This window comes from Bidens hawaiensis, unplaced genomic scaffold (genome assembly GCF_021521415.1).
Source record: "Bidens hawaiensis isolate Kalapana, Puna unplaced genomic scaffold, B.hawaiensis_p1.1 tig00022693_1, whole genome shotgun sequence".
Classification (NCBI taxonomy): Eukaryota; Viridiplantae; Streptophyta; class Magnoliopsida; order Asterales; family Asteraceae; genus Bidens; species Bidens hawaiensis.
The window spans coordinates 294,243-320,205 of NW_027493547.1; the positions used below are offsets into that span (position 1 = coordinate 294,243).

The following is a 25,963-nucleotide window of genomic DNA, read 5'->3' on the forward strand; positions in this document are numbered from 1 at the left end:
AGTTAGAAAAAAACACTAAAATGGTAAGTTTTAAAAAAGTGAGGTAGCTGTTTACAATAAATTTAAAATTTGTACTAGAGTTGCGTAATTAAACAAACATATACCTTTTAACTCTTTTAGTAATAATATTTTCCCTCCTATAGAATAGAATAGGCGGGAAAACACGATTCCACTTATCTTACACTCACCGTCCTCTCCGGCACAGTTCACCGATGGATCACTCCGATTCCGACGGATCTCACATCTCATCCACTCCTCCTCGTCAACCACCACCAGCACCTCCACCGGCACGTCATGCTCTTCAATTACGACAAAAAACCCCCAAATCAAACCCTAGCCCTAGCTTCTCAAGGCCCATTTTGAAAATTAAACCGTCCGCAAAGCGAACTAAACCACAGCCACCAAATTCTCAACCTCAGTTACATGAATCTGTATCCAATTGTGATGAATTTGATGCCACTAGCATTGTTACTACAAGTAGTTCTAATGTTAAGCTACCGTTTATATTACGGCGTGCTTCCGGAAACAGTTCGATTTATTCTGTTTGTCCTACTGAGGTTCTTCCAGCTGGTGGATCATCCTCAGCCAGATTCTCGTTGTTTTCTAAGCTCTGTAAGTTTTCATTGAACTTTAATTCAACTGAAAATGGAATTGATCATCATGATGCTGACAATTCGGTTACGAAGAAGCATCCGAATTCGATTGTAAATGAAAGTGAAACCCTAGGTGCGGATGTTAGGCCTAGGGATTTGGGGAAAGTTGCAAAGAAGCATCCGAATTTGATTGGGAGTTGTGGATCGAATTCGGAACGAGCGGATGCTTATGATTTTGGTAGTGTGAATGAAAGTGAAATCCTAGGTATAGATGCTAGGTCTAGGGATTTGGGGAAAGTTGTGAAGAAGCATCCGAATTTGATTGGGAGTTCGGTGTTGCCTGCTGCGCAGGCGGGAAAACCGAAGCCGGTGAATGAGGGGAATTTTGTGAGGTTGAATATTAATGGTCATGGAGGTAGGAAAAAGTTTGTTAACAGAGTTAGGAAAAGGAATCCGAATGCGTATGTTGGAAGTCGGAAGCCGTATAAGAGAAGTAAAAGGAAGTTGAAAAGTGTTGGTGAAGGTGAAGAAGAGGACGAGAATGGTTTTTGTGATGAAGGTTTGCCTGTGGAGGAAAACGAGGGGAGTGAGATACGGCTTGATTCGGAGGTTATTGAAAAGGCTGTGGTTGATGTTCGGCAGGATCCGTCTGATGATAATTTGGTTAAGTTGTTGAAGCTTGTTTTTGGGTATGATTCGTTTAGAGACGGACAGTTGGAAGCGATTAAATTAATACTTTCTGGGAAATCTAGTATGGTGATTTTGCCGACTGGAGCTGGGAAATCACTTTGCTATCAGTTTCCTGCTTTGGTTTTAGAGGGCATGTCACTTGTTATAAGTCCGTTGGTGGCACTTATGTTTGATCAACTTAAACAGCTCCCACCTGCGATTCCTGGCGGTTTGTTGTGTAGCAGTCAGGTATTATTAATAATCCATGTGTATGTTTTTACTTTGTGCTCTATCATATGTATTAAGATGCTGGTTTGTTTTGTGTTTTCTATGGTTTTAGACATTAGAAGAGAGTTCTGAAACACTTAGACGAGTTCAAGAAGGAACCCTGAAGGTGAGATACCTTAGATATTGAAATCTTTTATGACATATGTGTTGTTACTGTCAGTAAAGGTGCATACCCTTGTGTTTCAGGTTCTCTTTGTTTCTCCAGAGAGATTGCTAAATACAGAATTTACATCCATATTTTCTGCAAATTCACTCATATCGCTTGTTGTGATTGATGAAGCTCACTGCATTTCTGAATGGTGAGTTGACATAATTGCTTCCTTTGTCAAACTATCAAGATTTTGTTTATTGTTTCCATCTAATTTATGTTTAATGACAGGTCACATAATTTTCGCCCATCATATATGAGACTTAGAGCATCCTTGCTCCGCTCTAGTCTTGTAGTAGATTGCATTCTTGCAATGACGGCAACTGCAACAACCAAGACTATGCATGATGTGATGCATTCTCTTGAAATTCCTTCTACTAATCTGGTTCAAGCAGCACAAGTTAGGGATAATTTGCAGTTATCTGTATCTATGAGTGGAAATAGGCAAGTGAATCTATGCTTACTTTTTTGCAGCTGTCCTTAATATTAGATAATGTTTTGTTTATGATCCTAGTTTGTTGATGAATTCAGAATGAAAGATTTGATGACATTGCTCAAAGATTCACCTTACACGGAGGTTAAAAGCATTATAATTTACTGCAAATATCAGGTATGTGTTTGGGACTTCATATTTTTGTGTATGCAACTGTATGAAATAGAAACAAACTTTATATGTTGTTTTAGCTACCAATTTAAGTTAGACGCAAACAAAAACCAACTTATACGCTATTATCGATTTTAGCAAGCAGGTTACATTTTTCTACTGACTTATTCAACCCTTAGCAGGTCTTTTCTTTTGTTGATTTTTCAACAAATTTTGATGGGACATCTTATTTGTCATATTAGTGTATAATTGTATATAACATGTCATTCGATTTTGATTATTATTTTTATATAATATATAAAATTTAAAAGAAGACCATTTTTTTAAGTTGTAAATGAATCTATTTTTATAAGCTTTACATAAGCATCTTATGCATACGTTAACAGGTAAAAACAATTCAAATGAGGGTATATTTTTTATGGTGCTAGAATCAGTAATAAATTGTAAATTCTTTTCTATTTTGTGCCTAATTAAAATTTGGTGGTAAAATCGCAAAGAAGTTTAAATTTCATTTCTATTTCGTTTGGTTTGCCCTGAATTTGATTCATTTCAGCACGTGTTTTCTTCTCAATCCTGGCTGGTAATACATGTCAATTTTAATTGCAGTCAGAAACAGATATGATTAGCAAGTTTTTATGTGATAGTAATATCAAAGCAAAGGTTAGTATTTGATTAGCTTCCTAAAGTCACATGACTGACAACCATTTTGCGTTTTTGGCTGACATTGTTATTTCTATTCCAATATGACGCAAACAATAAATTGCCATTAGAGTTACCATAGTGGGATCCCAGCTAAAGATCGAAGGCGTACACAAGAGTTATTCTGTTCAAACAAGATTCGTGTGGTATATGGTTATTACATGTTTTTTAATAAGTTCTAACACATTCATTTTTATGTAACTAGATTGTTTTCAAATACCATATATTTTTTAATATCTTTTCTTTTCTCTTGAAAGATTGTTGCAACTGTTGCATTTGGTATGGGGCTTGATAAAAGTGACGTTGGAGCTGTAAGTACAAATCTTTAGTACTCAATTTTCTAAGGTTTTGGATTTACATATACGCTGATCCCTTTTTATTTTATTTATTTTTTTCATATTTTACAGGTAATTCACTACAGTTTACCTGAAAGTTTGGAAGAGTATGTCCAGGTTCGTGCAATTATTCACTTCAGGTGGAAATTTTGGCCCATTTATTTATGAATGGTTGATACTTGATTTGGATCATGTTTTGTCTTAAATAGGTCATATATTAAATTCAGCTAAATAGACAGACAGCTCAATTGGTAGTCACACAAAGTGTTTATCTAATGCTTACATTTTCACCGAATCATCTTTATTTAAAATCAACTCATCAATTATTATTATTATTATTATTTTAAAAGGATAGAACAGTATTTGCAGGTCAACCCAACCTCCCCAAACCTGTTTTGACTTTTGACCAGTACTAATAAGTTGCCCACCCATTTTTGTCGGCCCACCTATCTTGCCACATTTATTAACCACCAAGCAGTTCCATATTGAAAAATAAATCACTCAATTAAAGGTATTTTTTTCTTATAGGAAATTGGACGTGCTGGGCGTGATGGGAGAGTATCTTATTGCCATTTATTTTTTGATGACACAACATACTTTAAGCTCAGAAGTCTTATGTACAGGTAACTAAGGGCAAACTGCGAAGGAACCTAGTTTTGTTTTAGCTATCAGATTTAAGGCACAAACTAAAAACCAACTCACAATTTATTACTGATTTTAGGCCCAAAATAAAAACCAACTCACATTTAAATGATTTTACATGTGGCACTGGTTGATACTAAATCAGCAACCACATCGGATACCACCTATGCAAAAAAATGCTAATGTGAAATAAGTTTTAGAAATAATTTTTTTTTACAAGTTTGAAAAATGATCTTTTGTTAATTCTGCATTTTAAAAATGCTACATTAGAGCCACGCGGCATATATGCACACTAAAAATGAGAAATAAGATGGCAATACACTTTTTAAAAGTCGGCAAAGCATTGTCTGTTGCTACCTGTTACAGTCGTTAATCAAATGTATTTGTCTGCTAAAAAATGGCTTCTATTTTTCATCTAATTTAAATTTGGTTGCTAAAGTCATGAAAATACTGTAAAGGTTTGTCTCTGTTTGTGCAGTTTTCCCAGGCAACTAATTGCAATTCATGTCAACAATTTCTTATGTTCATCATGCCTTTTTTCAGTGATGGGCAAGATCAATACACAATAAATAAGTTTCTCTCTCATGTGTTCGGTGGAGATTCACATTCACAAGAAAGGATATGCATAATAGTCAAAGAATCTGCATCTAGGAAATTTGATATGAAAGAAGAGGTTTTAAAAGCTAGCATTATTGCACTAAAGTTATAATACTTTCAATATGCTATAACTCATTAACATGGAACATATTCAATTGTTTCAGGTTATTTTAACTGTCTTAACTCGTTTAGAATTAGCTGAAGAGCAGTACTTGCGCTTACTTCCCCAAACAAGTGTAACATGTGTGCTAAATTTTCACATGGTGGGTCCCTAATTAACTTGTACTCTGTCTCTCTCTCTCTCTCTCTCTCCCCCCTTTGACTACAGTTGTAGTTTGACCTGATATTATTCTCATTATAATGTTGATGAATGCAGACCTCCCCAGCATTACTTGCTGCTAAGGACACTGTAATTGCAGCAATTTTGAAGAAGTAAGTGAATTGAGTATGGTTACTATTAGCAGTGTAATTTTTGACCTATGTACTTATGAACAAGTCAATTTGGGTTTTGTTTTATCTCTAACGGCCTAATGGTCAAACAGAAAAAATCAAAAAATAAATTAGCTATAGAGGAAATAGGTGAAATGGTCAAAAGTTATATACACATTAGATTATTATTATTGTAATAAGGTAGTTTTTTATAACATTGTTAAATGCATTAACTGTTTATAAGCTTTTTTAACTGGACAAAAAACACTTATTTCCTACCTCGTTTTAACATGGGTTAAGGCTACCAGTTTTGACTCGATTTCGTTTTGCATCGTTACCCTCTCCTACACATTTGCCACATCAGCTATGAAACATGCAGTTTATACACTAGTAACTGGAATATGGTTTTCAGGTCTGAAATAAAAGATGGTCAATATATTTTCGAAATACCATCTGTGGCTTGCAGCATTGGAGTTCAAGTCTCTACTGTAACAAATCATTTGTTGAATCTAAAGGTTTGATTCTGCAAAGTCATATTACTTTAAGGTCTTGTTCGTTTCAAGGATTTGGAAGGAATTTTAAGGAATGGAATTTTAAATCCCATGAATTGATATGTTCGTTTCATTAAATGAAAGAAGGGGAATGGAAACTAAATCCCATCAAATCCCACATTTCATGGGATTTTAAAATCCCACCTATTCTATAAGGATTCTTATGGAAAGTAAAAACCCCTCCAAAAAAATTCTAAAAAATTAATAAAAAAATCATAACTCAAAATATAAATCAAAAACGAAAAATGTAAAAAAACTAAAACGTTTCCGCCGTTTCCCTCGTTCTTCAAAAAAAAAAAAAACCGAGAATGAAGAAGATTTCAATTCCAATACATATTAACCAACCAAACACATGATAGGGATTCTCAAGCATTCCATTCCAATTCCAAATCCAATTCCAATTCCAATTCCAAATCCTTTAAAAAAAGTCCGTGAAACAAACACGCCCTAAATTGTTTTTAATTATTTACACTTTTCTGAAGCATTGTTAACCTCTCTTTTAGTTGAAGGGTGAAATTACATATGAGTTGAAGGATCCAGCTTATTGCTACATGATTTTAAATTTCCCAAAAGATATATGTTCTTTGGCTGCTGATTTGGCTAAATGGTTATCAGATGTTGAAAGTTGCAAGGTATTTCTTAATGTTATTATGCGATATTCTAAATAAAAGTTTTTTTTAGCTTTTACGCTATGCAATTTATATTGACACAGGTGCGCAAAGTGGATGCAATGTTTAATGCTGCACTTTTTGCGGTGAAAACGTGTGATGGAACAAACGGTTGTACTGGTTCCCAACACACGCCTTGCTTGCAAAAGAAGATATTGGATTACTTTAACGCAGATAATGACAACGATATTCCGAATAAAATGGCCCAAACCAGGTACGCAGATAGTGACATAGATATTCTAAATAAAATGGTCCAAACCAGGTTAAGAAGTTTACATATTTGAGTTGACCTACATATAATATATGAAATCAATAAATATTGGTAACCAATTTACACTATTTTACTTAAAGTTCAAACCTAAATGCATATACAAGATAATATCTTCTAATGGGGTGTTTGAGATTGCTTTCTTAAACAGCTTTTTTGCATAATGCATAATTTGAAAAGCAGATAAGTTCGTTTGATGTGAAAAATGCCCGCTTATCTTCTTATTTTGGGTGAAATTAGCTGTTTTCATTAAGCGGTTTGAGATTGTCTATTTTAAACTGATTAGTGGATTCAAAATTACGAATTCACCCTTAGGTTGATAAAGCTCAATATCTTCTTCAGCGTATAAACATACTCATCTGCATAAAAATACTTAGATTGGCCCGTACATGCGTTATACCTACTTTTAGTTTCTTATTTCACACCACAAGAAAAAGAGTTTTAGTGTATGCATGTTCATTGGTGGTCTCTCACGTTTCTTCAAAGAGAAAATTAACGAAGCCGTAGTTATTTTTGCACTTGTTGGATGATTGTATTGTTTACTGATGTCTTGTTTTATGTTTCTGCAGCCGGTTTTTGAGAGCAGATATTAAGGTAGTGCATATTACATATCATGCAGTATGTTTTGTTAAAGTTAGTTGACTTTGATATGTGATATTTGCCTATTTGGTGTTGTAGGTATTTCTTCAAAGTAACTCACATGCTAAGTTTACCCCTCGAGCAATTGCTAGGATAATGCATGGTATAGCGAGTCCAGCATTTCCTTCTTCAACTTGGTGTAAAACTCATTTCTGGTGAGTTTAAAAAATAGCATTTTAAATACAATTACATTAATCTATATATTGTTATCGTATACTTTTAATTTCTAGAACAAAATGATCTATGAGGTTCTTTGAATTGAAAGTTGACTTACTTTTAACTCACTTGAACACTTCTTTTAGCTGTTTCTTTATTTGATTCGTTAAAGATATAACATACCCTGAATCAGTTGGTTTATAAACAAATGGGTCAAACCGGCACCTCTACTAACTAACTGATGGTTATTGCAGGGGAAGGTATATGCAAACAAACTTTGATGTTATCATGGAAGCAGCAAAGGCAGAGCTGATGGTTTGCGCAGGGAAATCCGTAGTTTAAATGAATCTTTATTGAATATTTGTTTGGATTCCATTTGACTGCCAAGGTATATGGTTTTACTTTCTTGAAATTATAATACACTTTGAGCATCTGTCTGAATGTCGAATAAAAATGTAGTAACTAGGTAATTTTGTGTGGCGTTTCTAAAAACTTAACAGACGGTACTGTCCATGGTCAAACTACAATGTAGTTGGTGATGGTAGGTACCAACTGCTGCTTTCAAAACATGGCATGTTTGATCATGGACCATGTTGTGTTTTTCCGTTTTGTCTTTGTTTCAAACATGTCACACCGTTGTCTTTTTCTTCTAGCTAGATTTCAAGTACTAGAATTTCTTCAGATAGTCGCTCCTAGTTGACCCCCCGAGTCCCCTAATTATGATCTTTTATGTATCCTGCCAAATGTATAGCCTCAAAGTCACCATAATTCATGCACTAGTATGCTAGCTAGCATGTAGTTGGCAGACTTTGTGTAAGCTAAAAGAATCTTCTTTATGCTAAATCTTGATTCTACTGTTGATACTTTATAAGTTTATATAATAAAACGTGCGCTATTATGTTATATTGCAGGTTACGTGAAGATAGCGCATAGCGTGGGACTATAATTCAAATTGTAAAAATGTGAATTAAATTACAAAATTTTCTTAAATATGAAACATGGCACGTTGTGTCTTGCACGAGGTAAGCTATGCGGTTAGGGGAAGTTTTGTAACTTAAATGAAACTGTGATTATTACTATTATTTGTATCTGCTTTATATAACATGCATTTCTGTATTTTTATAAAGGTTTTTTTTTAAAGACAGTATTTGTTTTAATGGATTAAATTACAAAATTTTTTGAAAGCAGATTTGGTTGAAATAAAAATAACTTATTCAATGAGAACCTCATGAGATGTGATCTGGAATCACATGTTACAATTTTTTTCTTTTGTTTAAATAATTATCACAATGATTTTGGAATTAAGTATTTTTTTCCATAAAAATTTTGAGCATTCATTTGATCAATAACAACATGAACAAAGTATATATATATTTTTAGAAAATGGATTTTAATAATCTTTTAAACTTTGATGACGTTAATCCTAATTAAGAAATGTATGAAGACAATCCTGTCTTTCGACTTAATTTTTTTCACTGAGCTTTTTTTCTAGTGAAGTCTAACCCAATCATTGATAATGTGGATGATATCACACAAAAATAATGAGTCAACTACCGTTTCTTCTCCATAAAAACCTTAACCCCTATTGTTATTTATTATAATCACCAATCTCCCATCTTATTCTATTAGACGGGTTAGACATTCTATTAGAGAAAATTTCTGCGTCACAAAAAATTAGACGGGTTAGACATTCTATTAGAGAAAAAGCTCGATGGATGTGTATGCACTTGTACATTTGTTTATTGGGATTAGTGTCGGCTAATAACTGAAAAAAATCTGGTATCTCATTATATAAATAATAATAATAAATAAATAGAAAAAGAAAGTGGCAATGTTATGTTAGGAGGAAAACACCGGATGGATTGGAGGAAAACATGTGTGTGCAGATTTAAGAGGAGTTTCCTCTTTGGTGGGCTTAGGGAGTAGTGGTTTTGCAGTCGGTCAAGCCGCATTAAATGCTGCTTCAGGTAAGGTGGCAAAACATGAGAATGCATGTCTTGACAGCCAACATGTATTTATTCCTTTTGCTTTTGACACTTTTGGTTTTCTCGCGCCTGAAGATGTGGAGCTACTTACCCATGTTCAGCGGGTCATGCATAGTAATGTTATGACTCAAAGACTAGCAAATGTAGTTTTTAAAAGATTAGGTTTTGCAATTCAAAAAAAAGTAGCGGTGCAGCTTGTTACCCGCTTACCTTCTGCTTTGATGTAATCTGCTTTTCTAACCATTTCAAATGCCAAGTTATTTGATTACGCCAAAAAAAGAATAAAAAATAAAAAAATAATTGATAGGTCCGTATATAAGAAAAGCATAAATTTGTTTCTTGATTCTTTCTTGTTAGCTCAGCGGGCAGAGAGAGACACAGACACAAAACCCTCACGTTTGCTTCGTGTTTCAACAAATCAAATAGAATAACAAATTGCAGTAGAAGAAGAAGAAGAAGAAGAAGATGAGATCGGTGGCGATGATGTCATCAGCTTCTTCTTCTTCTTCAGAAGCTGTTTATATGAACTATGTGCTGGTGTCTGCACTGGCTGCCTTTGCTCTTGCCCAATCAATTAAGGTCTTCACCACCTGGTACGTGCATACGCTTCTTTCCGGTTATTATTTTATTATTATTATCATCATCATCATCTAATTTAGGTTTCCTTATTAATTAATTAGGCTATTATTGATTTACGTTGTTACTCCTTAGTGCTAGCTAGGGTTTTATCGTTATTGTGACATGATGAACACTATCAATTTCAATTAGAGTGTGCTGCAAGCTAGATACAATTTGTAACAGCAACTCCTTACAGATATCCAAATCCGATAACTGCAACCGTAGAGAGTTGGAATATATGAATCGTATTGATTAACTCAAATATTGCACACAATAATAATAAGTTACTCTCTCTAATAATAATAATAAGCTGACCACATAGAGATTAATTCACTGTTGCAAAAGTCGGTCTAGGTGGCAGAGTACTCGCCTACTCGGCGAGCAATCAGTAGAGTTTCTTCAACTCCGCCAACACTACTCGGAATCAGTCAAACTCGGACCTAGTCAGTCCGGTTTTTGCTGTTTACTACCTGATTTTTGTTTTTCGCAGAGATAGAGATACCTTGGAAGATGAGAATTGAATTATTACTATGTCTATAATATTATACAGTCGGTGAATATCAGTTTTTCAAATACTTTAGTATTTGAACATGTATCCTTTTGATTTCTATTGATATTCATGTCTTTTGTTACGAATATTAGTAAACTTATGATATTTGACATATATGTAATTTCCGGAAAATTAATTTCTTTATATATTACCATGCCTAAGTACTCCCTGTCTAGGCCGATTACTCACGGCTCCCCAGTTGACCAATCTGGCAGCGCTTAGCAACTTCTACAAGATTGCAATAGTCATGTATTTCATGTTCACCACGGTTCCTTACAATTTCTTATGAGCTTCCATACATCTGATTATTTTGACCCTTAATAATCACAAAATCAGAACCATATTAGTTTGTTAAACAGTCTAAAACCGTGTATTACGATTAAATTATTTTAGCACACACCAAAACACCTCCTAATTTATGATTTATTGTTAGTGATACATCCTAAGAGTCTTATTATTATTTGGTAGATATGCAGGTATAAGGAACACCGTTGGGATCTTAAACAGCTTATTGGATCCGGTGGCATGCCATCATCACATTCTGCAACAGTAACTGCTCTTGCGGTTGCTGTTGGTTTACAAGATGGCGTTGGGGGTTCAACCTTTGCAACTGCACTCATTTTAGCTTGTATTGTATGATTTTCTTCATCTTCACTTTAATCATCTGCCATTGTTTAAAATGCATCCATCTAAAACGTATATTTGTGGCAGGTAATGTATGATGCAACTGGTGTACGGTTGCAAGCAGGGCGCCAAGCAGAGGTTTGTTTATGTGTCTGAAATTAGCAATTTTGTTACATTTTACCAGATTCTTATAAAGTAAATAAAGCATAGATTGTAATGTGTGGTTACTAGTTGACAAAATGGTCATAAATAAGGGTAAATATGTCATTTTTTATGTCTTAACATTGTTAAATTTTCAGGTTCTGAATCAAATTGTGTACGGACTTCCTGCTGAACACCCCCTAGCTGAAAGCAGTCCATTACGTGAACTTCTTGGCCACACCCCTCCGCAGGTACGCTTTCATAAATGGGGTTGTTTGAGTTGTGCTATATGTTAAACATGTCAAAATAGTTCATATAAAAGAATTAGCTAAAAAAAGAACATGCCAAGTGGGTTGAACGTCACCCAAACTCTATTTTTTATGCATACAATGTACTAAATTTTTGTCATTTAGACTATGATCGAATTCATCTAAATTGGAAGCATGCCAACTTTTTGAAAGATTGTTGAATCATATACCAAACATCGTTTATTTGCAGGTTATCGCCGGTGGGTTATTGGGAATAATGACATCAACAATCATTTACTTAATCTCTCATTCGGGTAATAATGCTTGAATTCTGTTAATATGTATGTGTCTCAAGGATCAAAGATGACTCAATATTCATATTTGATGTGAAGGTGTTAGTTGTTTGAATTTAAAGCTAGGTACCATGTATTGTGTGATACATAGTACTTTTGATGATCAATGTATTTGTTGATTGGCTATTTAGTGTAGTGAAAGTACTATGTTGTACACACCATTAGATGCCAATGTTTTACCTAGTTTGTTATAGAAACAAACTTTATCATGTTTGATGAAATATAGTTGTATGTACAATGTTTGATGAAATTGTATTGGTTTTATTTGTCATCATTTATAAGGGGGGCCCAACTATTTAAGGGGGGTGTTTGGGATTGCTTATTTTCACCAACTTATAACCTATTAACTTTACCAACGGTTTATGTTGTACTTTTTTTTAGCTATGAACATGAACTAGTACAGTTGATTGAGTAAATAAACCGAGCTCTCGTGAGCTATTTGAAATTGACTTGTTGAAAGTTTGAATTAAACAAGCTTAAACGAGCCCGAGCCCGAGCCCAAGCTTATCTTGAGCATAGGTAATAAATGAGTTCAGTTCCAATTTCCAAACTTCACACATGGTGGGTAAGGTACAAGTTGGATGATTCTACGCTTTGGGTTAAGACAATAAAAGCTTAGCACACGGGTGCTTGCAAATGGGAAAGCATCTGGGAGTTGGAGAACTCAGATTACCCCAAAACTGGGGATAATAATAAGTGGCTTAAAACGTGACCGCTCAAGATAAATTGTTTCGTTTGGCGTTTGTTGCTGGACCGGATAGCAACCAAGGAGGCACTTTCGGTTAGAGGTATTATTTTGGATAACATAAATTGCGTTTTTTTTTTTTGACAGTAGAAGAGAGCTCAGAACATTTAATGCTAAATTGTGAATGCACAAAGTTGATTTGGACTTGAATGTGCTACAATATAGAGGCTGGAATAATAAAAAATAGTTCTTCATATAGTTCTATCTAGAGGTTTTATTCATCCTCCCAATATTTCATTAGCAAATTGGCCCAAAAGTTAGGCAAAACATTTTCATATATTCTAAAAGCTCAAAATACCCCTGTAAGCAACAACAAAAAAAGGTGCATATTAATTACTAAGTTATTAATCATTGTTGTATGAATCAAATTGAGATCAGGCAAAATGATATCTAAGAACAATATAATGTTACAAAAATTTACCCAGCAAACACACGGCAGAGAAGAATCGAACCTAGCGCAAAGCCTTAACCAACAGACTACTTGTTCATTTTTGAATATTTGTTCACTCCATTTTTTTATATGGGTTCACTCAGTTTTTTATATACTTAAAAACCGAAACTCGGTGGGTTCCCGTGAACCCGGTACCTAATATGTAGGTCCGCCCCTGAACATGAACGTGCCATCCCACACGTCTTGATCTACAAAGGCTGCAAGCACCAATCCATCCAAGCTCGCTATAACACATAGCTAGGGCTGTAAACGAACCGAACGAACACGAACAAGGCTTTGTTCATGTTCGTTCATTAAGAAAATAATGTGTTCAGAAAAAGTTCATGAACACTTGCCAAACGAGATTTTTTGTTCGTGTTCGTTCATTAAGGAAATTAATGTGTTCATGAACGGTTCACGAACACAAACGAACATAAATAAAATCGGCAAAGCCTAAAGATTGAGACCGACAATGTGAATAATGAAAGCCTGTAAACGAATCGAATAAACATGAACAAGGGCATGCTCGTGTTTGTTCATTTAACTTTAAAAGAACACGAACACTTAATCGAACAATTATTTATGTTTTTGTTCGTTTATTTAAAAATGGGCATTTGTGTTCATTTGTTTAAAATCTAAACGAACATGTATGAATGAACCAAATATAAACGAACTTAAATGAAAACAAATTAACAAATATAAAACCTTTAAGCAGATGACCTATCCGATAATATTTAATTATTTTCCATTAATACATAAACGAACATAAATAAACAGACATAAGTGAACATAAACGAACGCTCATGAACATAAATGAATGAACGAAACATGTGTTCATGTTCGTTCGTTTAACGAACACAAATTTTTTGTTTATGTTCGTTCATTTATTAAATAAACATCGAACGGAACGTTCAGTTCGTTTACAGGCCTACACATAGCTCAGGGAGGTGCTTAGACATAGGGCAGAAATCGGGTGATGGGATAGCTTCGTTGGAGGAAAACGTGGTGACCCGATCGCCTTCACTTACGGCAAGTTTATAGTCGTCGATGGTCAAGGGGTGGTGCTGGAGGTGATCCCGGTTAAACTTAACTGTGGATAGACATGCTTTGCACACCTGCCTGCCTGTAACGTGCTACTTGGGATTTTGGAACTCTACTTGCAACAACCCTCCGTCATCCATATTTGCCGGTGAGATATATGAGAGGCTTTGATTTCAATATTGAGATTGGGTGGGCTTTTTCTTTTTTTAACAAAATTTCATTAAATCCAGATTGGGTGGGCTTTGATTTCGGATGAGATTATTATTATTATTATTATTATTATTATTATTATTTGTTTTTTCTTAAATTCAATCATTTATAATAAAATGTTAACAAATCATCCGCTAAACTTCCTTTACAATAATAGCTTACTAAGGGAACACAAACATACAATTTCACTACTACAATAATAATAATAAAAATTAACTTTGGTTCAAAAGGACATCCGGTTTCATTTTTTTTCCTAATTAAAAGGGGTGGGATACGTATAGTCAACCCTAATAAAAATCATGTTTTTATCATGAATACTTCTATAACTTTTTCCATTTTTTTTATTAACATTCTTCATCTTACATATTGATAGTTATGGTAAAAACATACAACAATTGACAATTGTCTTCGTTTGAACTTAAAGGATTAAATGGTCAATCAAGGAGTGGTTAAGACAGTAAAAGCTTAGCACACGGGTGCTTGCAAATGGGAAAGCATCCCGGTACATTTAATGCTAAATTGTGAATGCACAAAGTTGATTTGGACTTGAATGTGCTACAATATAGGCGTTGGAACAAAAATAAAAATTGGGGCGGTGCAAGCAGTGTTGGCGTTTGCTTTGTGGATGTTATCGAAGGCTAGAACCGGCATCGTTTTCATTTTTCAATAACAAACATCTTACATATGCTAAATTAAGCAAATTGGTGGGTGATATTTAAGTAAATATATAATAAATATAGTGAATATTTGATAGGTGTTTTCTCGTAACTTTATAGTTTAGGAATAATTCAAAAGAAAATTACAAAATTATATGAAAACCGAGAAAAGTACTACCAAAACATCAATATATTTACATCTCTGTCTAAATTGTAGAGACTTCCTCTGTTTTAAGTTTCTATAAATTGTATAATTATAATTCTCAATTATTTTATAAAAATAAGAAATTGTTTTAACAAACAAGGACACATAAGCACTGTTTCAAAACCTGTTTTTCCTCCCTCATGTCACATGCCTTGGTCTCCCACACATGCATGTGATTGTGAAACATAATTTAATAATAATTATTATTCTTGAATCCTTTTTTACAAAGGCCAAGTACTAAAAACAATTAGCCAATTTCATAATTACATTCAACAAACTCATAACCTTATTATCAACAAACTTTTGAATTATATATACAACTGTATTATGTGGTTCTCGTAACTATTTAGTGTCATATAGAACTGTGTGCTTGCATATTATTTGCACCTGACCCGACATAACTCTACCCTGTCTGCCTTAAATGTTGACTATCGAAAACATTAAATTAGAAGGCATGCCACACTGCTAAAACTTTGTACATACATTCCTCAAATCCACCAGCCCCATGTGAATCCATTACAGAGACAGCACTATCATATGGCCCATACTAATATGATACTTCGGCTAATCGTGTCCGTCCACGTGTCATTGCTACTCATTGTTACCGTTAAACCAAAACTATACTGTACTACCCCATCTATGTACTTTAATTTCAGTTGCTTGATATATTCACATGAAAAAGATAAAAAAAAAATACATGTTCTATATATTTATCCTCTTAATCAAATGATAATCATGAGATTCTTTGTTTGGTTATATTATTATTTATGGGATCCACAACTATACCTCACACACTTCTATTTTGTGGAAACGAGCCGGGCCGAGCTCGTTTAACTTATACGGAGCTCAAGCTCGAGCTAGGCTCTTTAGTAGATTTTCAAGCCAGGGCTTGGTTCGTTTACTGTTTATTAATAAATTTTTATATATTTATAATTATTTTTATATATGTTTTTCAATTGTAATTTTATGTATAAAATAATATATACTATTTAGTTATCTTTTCATAACATTATATATATTAGTTAATAATTAATATAAATGATATGCTCGATCACGTTTTTTCACACGCCGATCTCGAGTAGCTCGCAAGTGATTAGGCTCGTCACTGAAAATGAATAAAGAAAGAAAGAAAGAAAGAGATCTTGAAGCTTTCTCCATATTGTTTGATGAACCAGATCTTTCTCTCTCTATTTAGTAATATAAATTATAATATTGCAAATCTCAACACACTCTCAGTTTCCTACAAGGCTTGAACAAGGTCTTATTCTCTCAGTTTCATAAGTATGCAAATTCATAATCTTTTTGCCTTCAGAATTCTGCATTTAACTCACTTCTGAGTTCCTTATTTCTGTTCATAATTTAGCAGCATATTACTTTCTGATCTTTGAAGTTGCAGTTGATTTATAAATCTCACAACTTTTTAATATCTAGTGAGTACTGTCAGATTCATTCACATTGATTTCTTGTAATTTTATTCATCTTGCAATCATAAAGGCACAGTCTTTATATATGCTTATGTGATACATTCATATAAAGTTAACCCCCTTTGAATCATTAGCTAATCATTCTTTAAAATACTACAATAATATTTTTCAATGCTTATGTGATTACTTTGGTAAAAGATTATATTTTTCAATCTGGGACAAGTTAAAATTTTGATCTTTAATCAAGGGAAGTGATCATGAGGTCCATAGAGGATAAGGGCTGCTTGAATCTTGGATCACCTCAAGAGATACCGAAAGGAAACCGCGGTCCTCACCACCGGACCGCTTTAGGCAAACCGACACCATCTAAATGGGATGATGCCCAAAAATGGTTGGTTAACTTGTCTAGAGGCATAGACAAGAGCCACTCCAACACCGAGCCACGCGACTCCAATGCGGACGACAGGAGGCTCATCGCACCGGTTCCGAATCCAAGCAGTGAAGATGAAGGAGTTATAGAAACAAAAAAGGTTGATTTTGGTGTTTCAATATGTGTAAGGGATATGGGGACCGAAATGACCCCTTTGGCTAGTCAGGAGCCTTCGAGATCTGCCACACCGGTTAGATCCACAACCCCGGCTGCATGCAGCCCTATGGCCTCTGGTTCGTCAACTCCTGCTAGGCCCGGTCCAAATGTAGCACCTGCGGTTGTACCAAGAGTTGACGTGAGTGGGACCACAAGGTTTGGGCGAGAAAACGAAGAAAGTAATGGTGAAGAGGTGATCGAAAATCAAAATAGAAATGCCCGTCAAGATTCGAAGTTAAATCCGCTTGAAACCCGAGCATTGGCTTGGGATGAGGCCGAACGCGCTAAATACATGGCAAGGTAATTCTTTTTTTTCTTTTTTTTTTTCACAATCCTGTAGCGTAATGTGACGTGCCAAATGTTTTGAAGATCGGATCTACTCAATTCAAAATTTTAGTTGAACATTTAGTTATAGACTAAGTACTAACTAGTAAAATTTTGACTAATGTTGACTAATAGGTTCAAGCGCGAAGAGGTGAAGATAGAAGCTTGGGAGAATCACGAAAAGCGAAAAGCCGAGATGGAAATGAAAAGAATGGAGGTAACATACATTTTATTTTGTTTTAGCCTCATGTATATAACTAAACAAGTAAATGTTTGGCAACTTATTTTAAATGAGAATGCCTAATTGTGAACGCGTTGTTTATATTGTGGTTAGGCGAAGGCGGAAAGACTGAAAGCTCGAGCACAAGAGAAGTACACGAATAAAGTTGCTTCAACGAGGAGGATAGCAGAGGAAAAGCGAGCCAAAGCCGAGGCCATTTTGAATGAAAAAGCTGTACAAACTTGTGAAAGAGCAGATTATATAAGGCGGACCGGTCACTTGCCGTCTTCTTTCTCCATTAAGCTGCCTTGGTGTTGCTGGTAGCACCAACCTCTGCCATTGCTTGTTGATTCATTTCTTGTTATTATGTTCATCTTGCATTCTTTTTTTATCATAATGTTTAGTTCAAAATGGTTTCATTTGTTATTATTTGTTCAAAATGATAATTTCTTTTAAAGCTGCATATAATAAGTTTCTTGTGTTTTAATGTAGAGAAATTGATTATGATAATTTTGTGATAAACACTAAGACACTGTTGAGCCAAATGACCCTTGATGGCCAATTAGTCAAACATATACTTTTCTAAGGATAAATATATCACTTGAAAATTAGTTAATATGGCATACCGGTCGGTTATGGATCAATCGGTCTAACCTAGCCCGATACTGAAAACAACACATTTTAACACGCGATCCTTTTGTCAACCCGGTATGTTCAACCGACTTATCTTGCCACCTAAACGTTAACTCACTTGTTGATACGATACTCACTGCGTACAGCTAGGGCAATCAAAACGACTATTACATGGTTCTTTTATTTTCTAAATTGATATATACAATTCTAATTGGTATACAAGTTACAACTATTGGTTTAATAATTTTTATTTATTTAACAAAAACCAATTTGTGGGACAAAATTAAAATATAAATAAATTGGAAACTTTTGGTTAATATGAAGGGTTAGCTTTGTAGTTAGTCCACAAAATGGTTGGTAATATGTCAATTTCATTGGTAAGTTATACATTAAGCCCCTTGGGTTATTGGTTAATGTCATAGAACGCCCCTGCACTACAAACCGAAAAAAAATAATACAAAATCTCTTAAGACAACTGAAATATTGAATGATCATAAAAAACTGTTATATGGCACAGGATGCGAATATCAACATCGTTTAAACTTATTTACAACAGAAATGAATTATTGTATGTATACTTTAATGGTTTTGCAAACCATAAAAAAATGCCATGATCATGGCTTCAACTTCAAACAACATGAAACCAACTATACAAAAACCGATAGATAAATTGCATTACCTCATATACACATATAAAGAAACAGGCGCGTGTTGACTGTTGACAACAGTTGCATTCTCATTGTCAAAATTCTGTTGATGATAAATAAGAGCTCGGCATGACATGATAATCTAAAGAATTTTGAGTCTTTTGAAGTTGCAGAATATAAATCAAGAAAATTAATTGGTTGTCGTGAATACGGTTGTTCTTCCAAATACAAAGAGAACAAGTGACAACTCGATGAAGAAGATTGTGTTTATAAGACCTCGGTCAACTGTCCAACCGTACAAAGTAATGCCACCTGGATTATTCTGCAAATACATAACTGTACAGAAGTTTAGAATCCATTTGATATAATTTCTGTATGCAAAACATATAAATTTAATCCAACTAACAAATATTTCTGCAGATTCTATCAAGCAAAACAACTTTTTTCCAACGATGCGATAGAAGTAATAAATTCTTTACTTACGAAATGCTTGACGCCTGTGGTAAGAAGCCAAATAAGATGTGAGTTGTGCATTTGTTGGCAATGGAATATAATTCATCGCTTCCATATCACTTTCTGAAGAAACCGATCTGAATAAGTTACTCGCAGCCTCAAAATTCCCATTTATATTTGAATCTCTCATTTGAGATGTATCATCGGGCCCACACGAAGCTAAAGCATGCCACCTACTTGCTAAGGATGAAATGCCTTGGGCCCTATGGGAAATCTTTGCTGCAGCATTTAAGCATAATATCACCCCTACAACTTGTGCAATTGAGGACACCTGTCCGAAAACAAGAAAAAATGTTGACTTTAGAAGTCAAAGGGTACCTACAAGACGAGTAGGGATTTTGAACTTACAGCAAAATCACCACCATTAATGAATGTTACTTTATCCCTAAACTCTGTAATTTGGAATAAAGTTGCAAATTGGCTTGAAGTGACAAGTATGAACACAAGTAGAATATAAATCCGAAACCTGTGACTTATTTTCGACAAATGATGGCGAAGACGAGCATGTTCTTCAATAAATACCAAGACGTCGGTTTCTCTTTCCAGAAGATTTCCGTAATCATCAAAATGTATAATTTGTAAATTGCAGACCAAATGGAAAACTAAACAAGATGATAAAAAGATTATGGTCACATAAGTCCATGAGAAAGTCAAAGTGACCAAAATGCCACAAGATTGCCACCATGACTCGTGCTGAATGTACATCATGCGGATAACCTCACGAGCAAGTTTCAACGCAAGACATGGAAGAAACCATAGTAATAGTGCCCGTTTCGATTCCTGCAGTTATCAGTAAATGTTTTAATTGATTGACTATATATTCATAATTTCTCCCAAAAGTTGCATTTTGAAATTAGACTGTATTCGCCCCATTGCTTATTGATTTGCAGAGACTATTCAAGTGATTGAAAAACGTAAAACACACTCTAAATGTTAATCGAATTTCAAGCGGTATTAGTAAATATGGATTTCAAAAGTTAAACTTGAAGTTACATTAAATCAGATCTCCAAAGACCCTCTTAAAACTTCTATAAGTCAAAGTGATCAAATTCATTGGACATCACTAGCAAGTACTAAAGGTATGCATTATTTTGTTAAAATAAGTAATAAAGATAAAAATATTCAATAACAGAAGCAAAGAATCAAACTTTATGCCTAAAGTTCTCATAGTCACCCTAACTACCATCAAACCATATTCTATCAATCATTTAAGTTACTAGAATTATGCCCAAAGTTTCTGAAAAAAACTTATGTTTCAAATTTTATAATAGTTATCATAGAATCATCATAATTCTAGTAACTTTAAACACCCCTTAAAGTTAAACCTCCTATAAGTCAAAGTGATCAAATTCATTGGTCTACATTAGCAAGTACTAAAGCCAGTATGCATTATTTTTTTTTCAAATATTCAACAACAGAAGCAAAGAATCAAACTTTATGCCTAAAGATTCCCTAACCATTATCAAAACCAGTAAAAAAAAGGCCAAACAAATACTTACAAAAATCTTTTGAAGATAGTCTTTCGAAAACCGTTGAACATGACCGTTATCCTGATCAACGAACAAAAACTTCCGAATCCCATATTTTCGGAGATTATGCGAAAGGCAGAGCAGAGCAGAAGCGGCCAAAGAAGCATGTGAAGACACCACAACAAGCTCAAAGCCTTGAACTTGATACACATCACATTTATTATTCAAACAGCTGGTGATCATCAAAAGTACCACCACAGGAAGCACAACTCCAATCATCAAAAAGGTTACCCATGAAATCCCAAATCTGATATAAGATGATTGGTTGAATCCCAAGAATAGTAAATACAAATCCAGTTGCTGCAGGCATGTATCAAGATCATGACTTGATTCTTGATCTTGATCTTGGTCATGTGAAATTTGAATATGGTCTGGGGACTTTAAGTTTAAGAGGAGTGATTGATCTGACATTTGCAGCTTAAAGAATTTGGGAGTGATTTGATTTGGGTGATGTGTGAAAATGTGAAACTTGAAGGACCCATATATTATTATGGTAATAAGAGTTGTTTAATAATGTGGAATGATTCTTTCTATATGGGAAAGTGGCAATTGTCTTCATCTTCAAGATGCAATTTTCTTAGTACTTTATGACACTGACCTCAACTATAAGGGGTAACTTATAAATTATTGGTTGTTATTTAAAAATCTTTATAAATTTACTTTTTATGATGTTATAGTTTTCTTTCATTAGTGATGAAGAGGTGACATAGGTGGTCTCATTGAAACACCACGGACCCCCATCTCTAGACCACTAGTATGGGGTCCTAATGACCCAGCCCACGCGTATTATTGCCCCATTTTAGTTTTCGTTTTTTTTCTATTTAAAAAATATAAATAAATAGCACGGTGGAGAATAGTATGACCGAATGGTAGGGTTGGAAGATGGAAGAAAAGTTAAGTTGACGGTGATGTGATGAATAATCCAAAATGGTGAAGAGTGGCGTATATATTTCAATGGATTGACTGATAAATTTTATTTTGAAAATATTATAATGTTTTTATTTATGCAATTTTCCATAGAAGTTAACTCTGTTTAATTGGACAGTGATAATAAAGAAATCTTTAGTTATGCTATTTTAAAGGAAAAATTTTCAAAGAAGGGTTTTCTGAGTTTCACCATATTTTCAAAATACCCACTTAAAACTGGTCGAGACAAGTAAAAGATAACCAAACGAGTAGTTTCCACAACCATTTAAACGAAGACACGTGGACAAAAAAAATCCCATCCTGCTCGTTCATACTAGTTTCCCCCCTGATATACCGGTCCACGTATCTTTATTTAATTGGTTTTGAAAACTACTCGTTTGGTTATTTCTTTTGCTCGTTTTGACTAGTTTTAAGTGAGTATTTTAGAAATTTCCCCAATTTGGAACCGTTATCCACTTAGGGTTTGGATAGGGTAGAAACCATGTGTTAGGTAGGAAACATAAGAAAAGATCGTAGCCATTTATTATTAAATCTAATGGATGAGATTGTTTCATTTAAGACAATATATTTTTTAATCTTTAAACGCTTGGTAAAGGGCAAAAAGGTAAAGTGTTGTTTTTTTTTAAAAAGGACACTGCTTAAAAGTTGCCCAGATGTTAGTCTTCAACCAGTAGTCGACTCACCAAAATGAACGCTCCCTAATTACACTCCACCTTCTACTAATCAAAATTGAAGACAAAATGAGGCAATTGAAGATCATCGAGGGGATTTCAACCAGTAACTGTCTTGTATTTCGGCCGATTAGATTGATTAAGGTAAAAACAAAAAACCCTTAAATTTTTGGGTGACAAATATTTTAGGTTTAAATCAAATCGGATGTTGTGCAGGTGCAATAGACCTAAAATTTTCCACATTTTCCAAAATCATAGTTGAATTGCTAATTTTTTTGTTAATGAGCATGCAATTGGTTTGTTGACTTTACTTGGTTTTGGGGTGACGACGGTTGGTTGCTGTTGGTAGGGTTGTGCTATACCATTAGTATAATTATATGTGTTGTGTATTCCTAGATTGTGATGGTTGGGTTTGTGTTGGTTGGGCTTGTGTAGGTAAAACATATGTGTAGGTTAATGTGGTTGTTGGTTGGGCAAGCGTTGTTAACAAATAAAGTTAAGTTAGTGTTGGTTTGTTACAAATGTGTTGTGTTGGTTTGGTTGAATTTTGTACTTCCCTGTGCTAGTTAGGTGTATGTTGTGACATCCCTCGATTTCGGGTCAAATTGTATTTATTTTGTATTTGTTTTTATGTTGTAAACCGACCCGATTTATATCCCGAACATTTCAAATATATAAAATATTGGATTTTATGTTACTAAAACATTCTCGCTTGTCTAATTTGAAAAACCCCTTTTACGGATTCGAAAACGGACTTAAAACGCTCAAGATACATCAAAAACGAACTTCCGGACGCGAACCGACGTGCTGACCAGCAGCAGATCAGCAGCAGCCCCATTTTTGGTTTTTGTTTTTTTTTTTTTTTGTTGTTTTGTGACTTGTCTTGACCCCTCTTGCATGCAAACCTTGATATCACACCCCATGCTTGACCCTTTCAACCCACACTATATATACACCCCTATCCCCTTCATTAATCTTTGCTCATTCATCTCTTTCTCTTCCAATTCTCAAGTATTCAAAGGTGTTCTTCATATTTTTTTGGCAGTTTGACTTTCCAAAGTCAAACTGACCATAGTCTTACATTATAATCAACTTGTTAACACTTATTTATACTTGAAGATTGTTATACAACATATATATAATAGCACCCTTTGTACCTTCGGTGGGCATTTCTCCGGTCTTGGTCGGTTAAGTGTCCGGCCCATAAGACAAAGCTACATAGAGGACTTGTAGTAGTCCTTGATTATATATATTTTCCGCATCTAACTATCAAACTTGTTATACTTGTTTAACTTCTGCTCATCTTAGTTCTATTTTACATTTTGAGTTCCATGGTTATGGGTTTGTAGAGACTAGCCTCGGTTATTCTGTAAATAGCTCCAAACCGGAAGTCGAACTCTTGTTTACTAGTTTGTTTAAATAGTTGTATAAACATGTTTTATGTAAGATTTGAGTTTCTAAAATCATTTTAATTAGTTCCATGGTTATGGATTTGAAGAATCTAACCTCGGTCTTATCCCGAAACAAGATCCGAACCGGAAACCGAACTTTCGTTTAAAGACTTTGTTGTTGACTTTTTGTATGTAAAACTTTGGTATTATTATTTATAAATTATTTTACAAGTTCTATGATGTTTGGACATGTGGTAACCATTATTGGCCTTATTCCAAGATAGAAACCGAACCAAACCGAACTAAACCAAGTTTACTCGCTTAAGACACACAAGTGTGTTTTTAACCATTAAAGCTTATATATTTCTTTAAAAATACTTTGTAAACTGATTTTAATTATTTTCACAAAGTACTCAGAATGTTGAATCCAACTTGATCTTATAACAAAGTTTGGACCGATTAAACCGAACACTCGCTTAACGGACGTTGTTAGTTCTAAAACAATAGAACTACATACTTGGTTAAGTCTCTTTAAGATTTATTGAGTTATCTTGTACATTTATTATTTAGGGAAAGTTGACTTTGGGTTTGGTCAAGTCACCAAGACCCGAACCAACCACCCGAACACTCGTTAAAACCCGTTTTAGTATCTATATTATAAAGGGACTTGCTTTCTTACATTTTTACCCACCTTATTACTTAACATAGGTTGAGTAAAATTAAGGGCTAGATACTTTAACCCGGTTTCGAGCAAACTTACATTTTTAAAGGACTATTATTATAATTTCTTAAATATTTACATTTTAAACCTTAAACTTTAAATTGTTTACATTTCTTATCATTTATTTTCGTTTAAAGACTTCCAAGGCAACTTTTCTAATACAAGACTTCTTCTCCTTTAGGCTTCGTTCGTTAAACTCATCGTTCTGGTTAATCTCCAAATCTTCAAATCTTTCAAGTTTATTACTTGAACGTGAGTACTTTCATCCCCCGTTTTCACTCTTTTATATTTTGGGGGTGGCATTGCAAATTTATTCAAATCCAAATGATTTATACTTGAGTTTTAAACCACAAACTTTATTGTATACTTTACTTAAATAAATGCTCGATTTGGTGATTATATGCTTATATGCTTAAGTGCTAATGTGTTTACCGCTTTTGGATGGTTGATTCATAAATCCGAGTATATCTGGCATCCCCTTATAGAAAGGTGTCGTTAATGTATTCTTATTAACGATTTCATACAAAATCCGAGTATATTTGGCATCCCCTTATAGAAAGGTGTCGTTAATATATTCTTATTTAACGATTTCATTTATCTAAATTGTTGCTATTATTTATTGTTTTGTATACAAGTTGTGGAATTTCATATTATATATCTATTGTTCAAAAACTATGAAATTGCTCACCAACCTTTGTGTTGACAAATTCTATTTATGCAATGTTACAGGTTTGACTTTAGGTTGACTCGAGGACTTGAAGAAAAAACGTTATCGAGACTATTAGGATATTAGCAAAACGAACAATATATTATTTACTATGATTTGAATTCGGTTATTGTATGAACAAGTTATGTGACTCTTTGTGTTTTTATGAATTTAAATGAGTTGATTAAATATTGTCACTTAATATTGTCGTGTGCGATGAACAATCGGTTGCGCCCCGACGTTTCCGTCAATAGTCGGGGTGTGACATATGTGTTGGACTGTTAGTTCCACATGTGCTGTTAACAAATTCAATTAGACTAGTGTTGGTTTGTAATAAGGAGGACATGTTGGTTTATGCACGGATTTTATGTTTCAAACTAAATAAGGTGCTGTTGTGCCAAGAGTGTCGTCTGAGAGCTTGTTACCCGGGTGTATCTATTCATGTAAGGGTGTTAAGATCCTGGGCTTCGGTACTGAACTCTGATGACATGTTTCAGTTTAGATATGATTACAACATGCAAAAGAGTTTATACGTGGTTTGTTAGAGCTATACCAGCATGTTGAATGACAAAAAAATCT

At 34.2% G+C, this 25,963-nt stretch overlaps 4 protein-coding genes across 5 annotated transcripts; 3 read left to right on the plus strand and 1 right to left on the minus strand.

Annotated features, from left to right (window-relative positions):
• The first annotated feature begins 212 nt into the window (after positions 1 to 212).
• On the plus strand, positions 213 to 8,227 carry LOC143566109 (ATP-dependent DNA helicase Q-like 5). The gene is made up of 20 exons (XM_077052891.1): positions 213 to 1,511; positions 1,603 to 1,656; positions 1,737 to 1,849; positions 1,930 to 2,142; positions 2,230 to 2,308; positions 2,909 to 2,962; positions 3,073 to 3,147; positions 3,259 to 3,312; positions 3,409 to 3,453; positions 3,865 to 3,959; positions 4,522 to 4,651; positions 4,740 to 4,838; positions 4,952 to 5,007; positions 5,417 to 5,519; positions 6,059 to 6,187; positions 6,268 to 6,437; positions 7,061 to 7,085; positions 7,170 to 7,285; positions 7,541 to 7,674; positions 8,198 to 8,227. Exons 1-19 carry the CDS (start codon positions 213 to 215, stop codon positions 7,626 to 7,628), a joined length of 2,997 nt encoding a protein of 998 aa, XP_076909006.1. The 3' UTR covers positions 7,629 to 7,674; positions 8,198 to 8,227.
• Positions 8,228 to 9,735: 1,508 nt separating this feature from the next.
• On the plus strand, positions 9,736 to 12,011 carry LOC143566110 (uncharacterized). The gene is made up of 5 exons (XM_077052892.1): positions 9,736 to 9,864; positions 10,916 to 11,072; positions 11,151 to 11,201; positions 11,363 to 11,455; positions 11,703 to 12,011. The coding sequence occupies exons 1-5, from the start codon at positions 9,737 to 9,739 to the stop codon at positions 11,778 to 11,780; spliced, it is 507 nt and encodes a 168-aa protein (XP_076909007.1). The 5' UTR covers position 9,736; the 3' UTR covers positions 11,781 to 12,011.
• A 4,745-nt stretch (positions 12,012 to 16,756) lies between these two features.
• Positions 16,757 to 18,078, plus strand: LOC143566111 (uncharacterized). Its single transcript, XM_077052893.1, has 3 exons — positions 16,757 to 17,402; positions 17,562 to 17,643; positions 17,761 to 18,078. The coding sequence occupies exons 1-3, from the start codon at positions 16,774 to 16,776 to the stop codon at positions 17,968 to 17,970; spliced, it is 921 nt and encodes a 306-aa protein (XP_076909008.1). The 5' UTR covers positions 16,757 to 16,773; the 3' UTR covers positions 17,971 to 18,078.
• Positions 18,079 to 18,813: 735 nt separating this feature from the next.
• On the minus strand, positions 18,814 to 21,290 carry LOC143566112 (uncharacterized). 2 transcript variants are annotated; one of them, XM_077052895.1, is made up of 4 exons: positions 20,939 to 21,290; positions 19,788 to 20,219; positions 19,410 to 19,710; positions 18,814 to 19,248 (listed from the first exon to the last, which is right to left on the minus strand). In XM_077052895.1, exons 1-4 carry the CDS (start codon positions 21,185 to 21,187, stop codon positions 19,244 to 19,246), a joined length of 987 nt encoding a protein of 328 aa, XP_076909010.1. In that variant the 5' UTR covers positions 21,188 to 21,290; the 3' UTR covers positions 18,814 to 19,243. The 2 variants fall into 2 exon arrangements, with proteins under 2 accessions (XP_076909010.1, XP_076909009.1); XM_077052894.1 differs by having other exon boundaries at positions 18,821 to 19,262.
• Between the last annotated feature and the right edge of the window lie 4,673 nt (positions 21,291 to 25,963).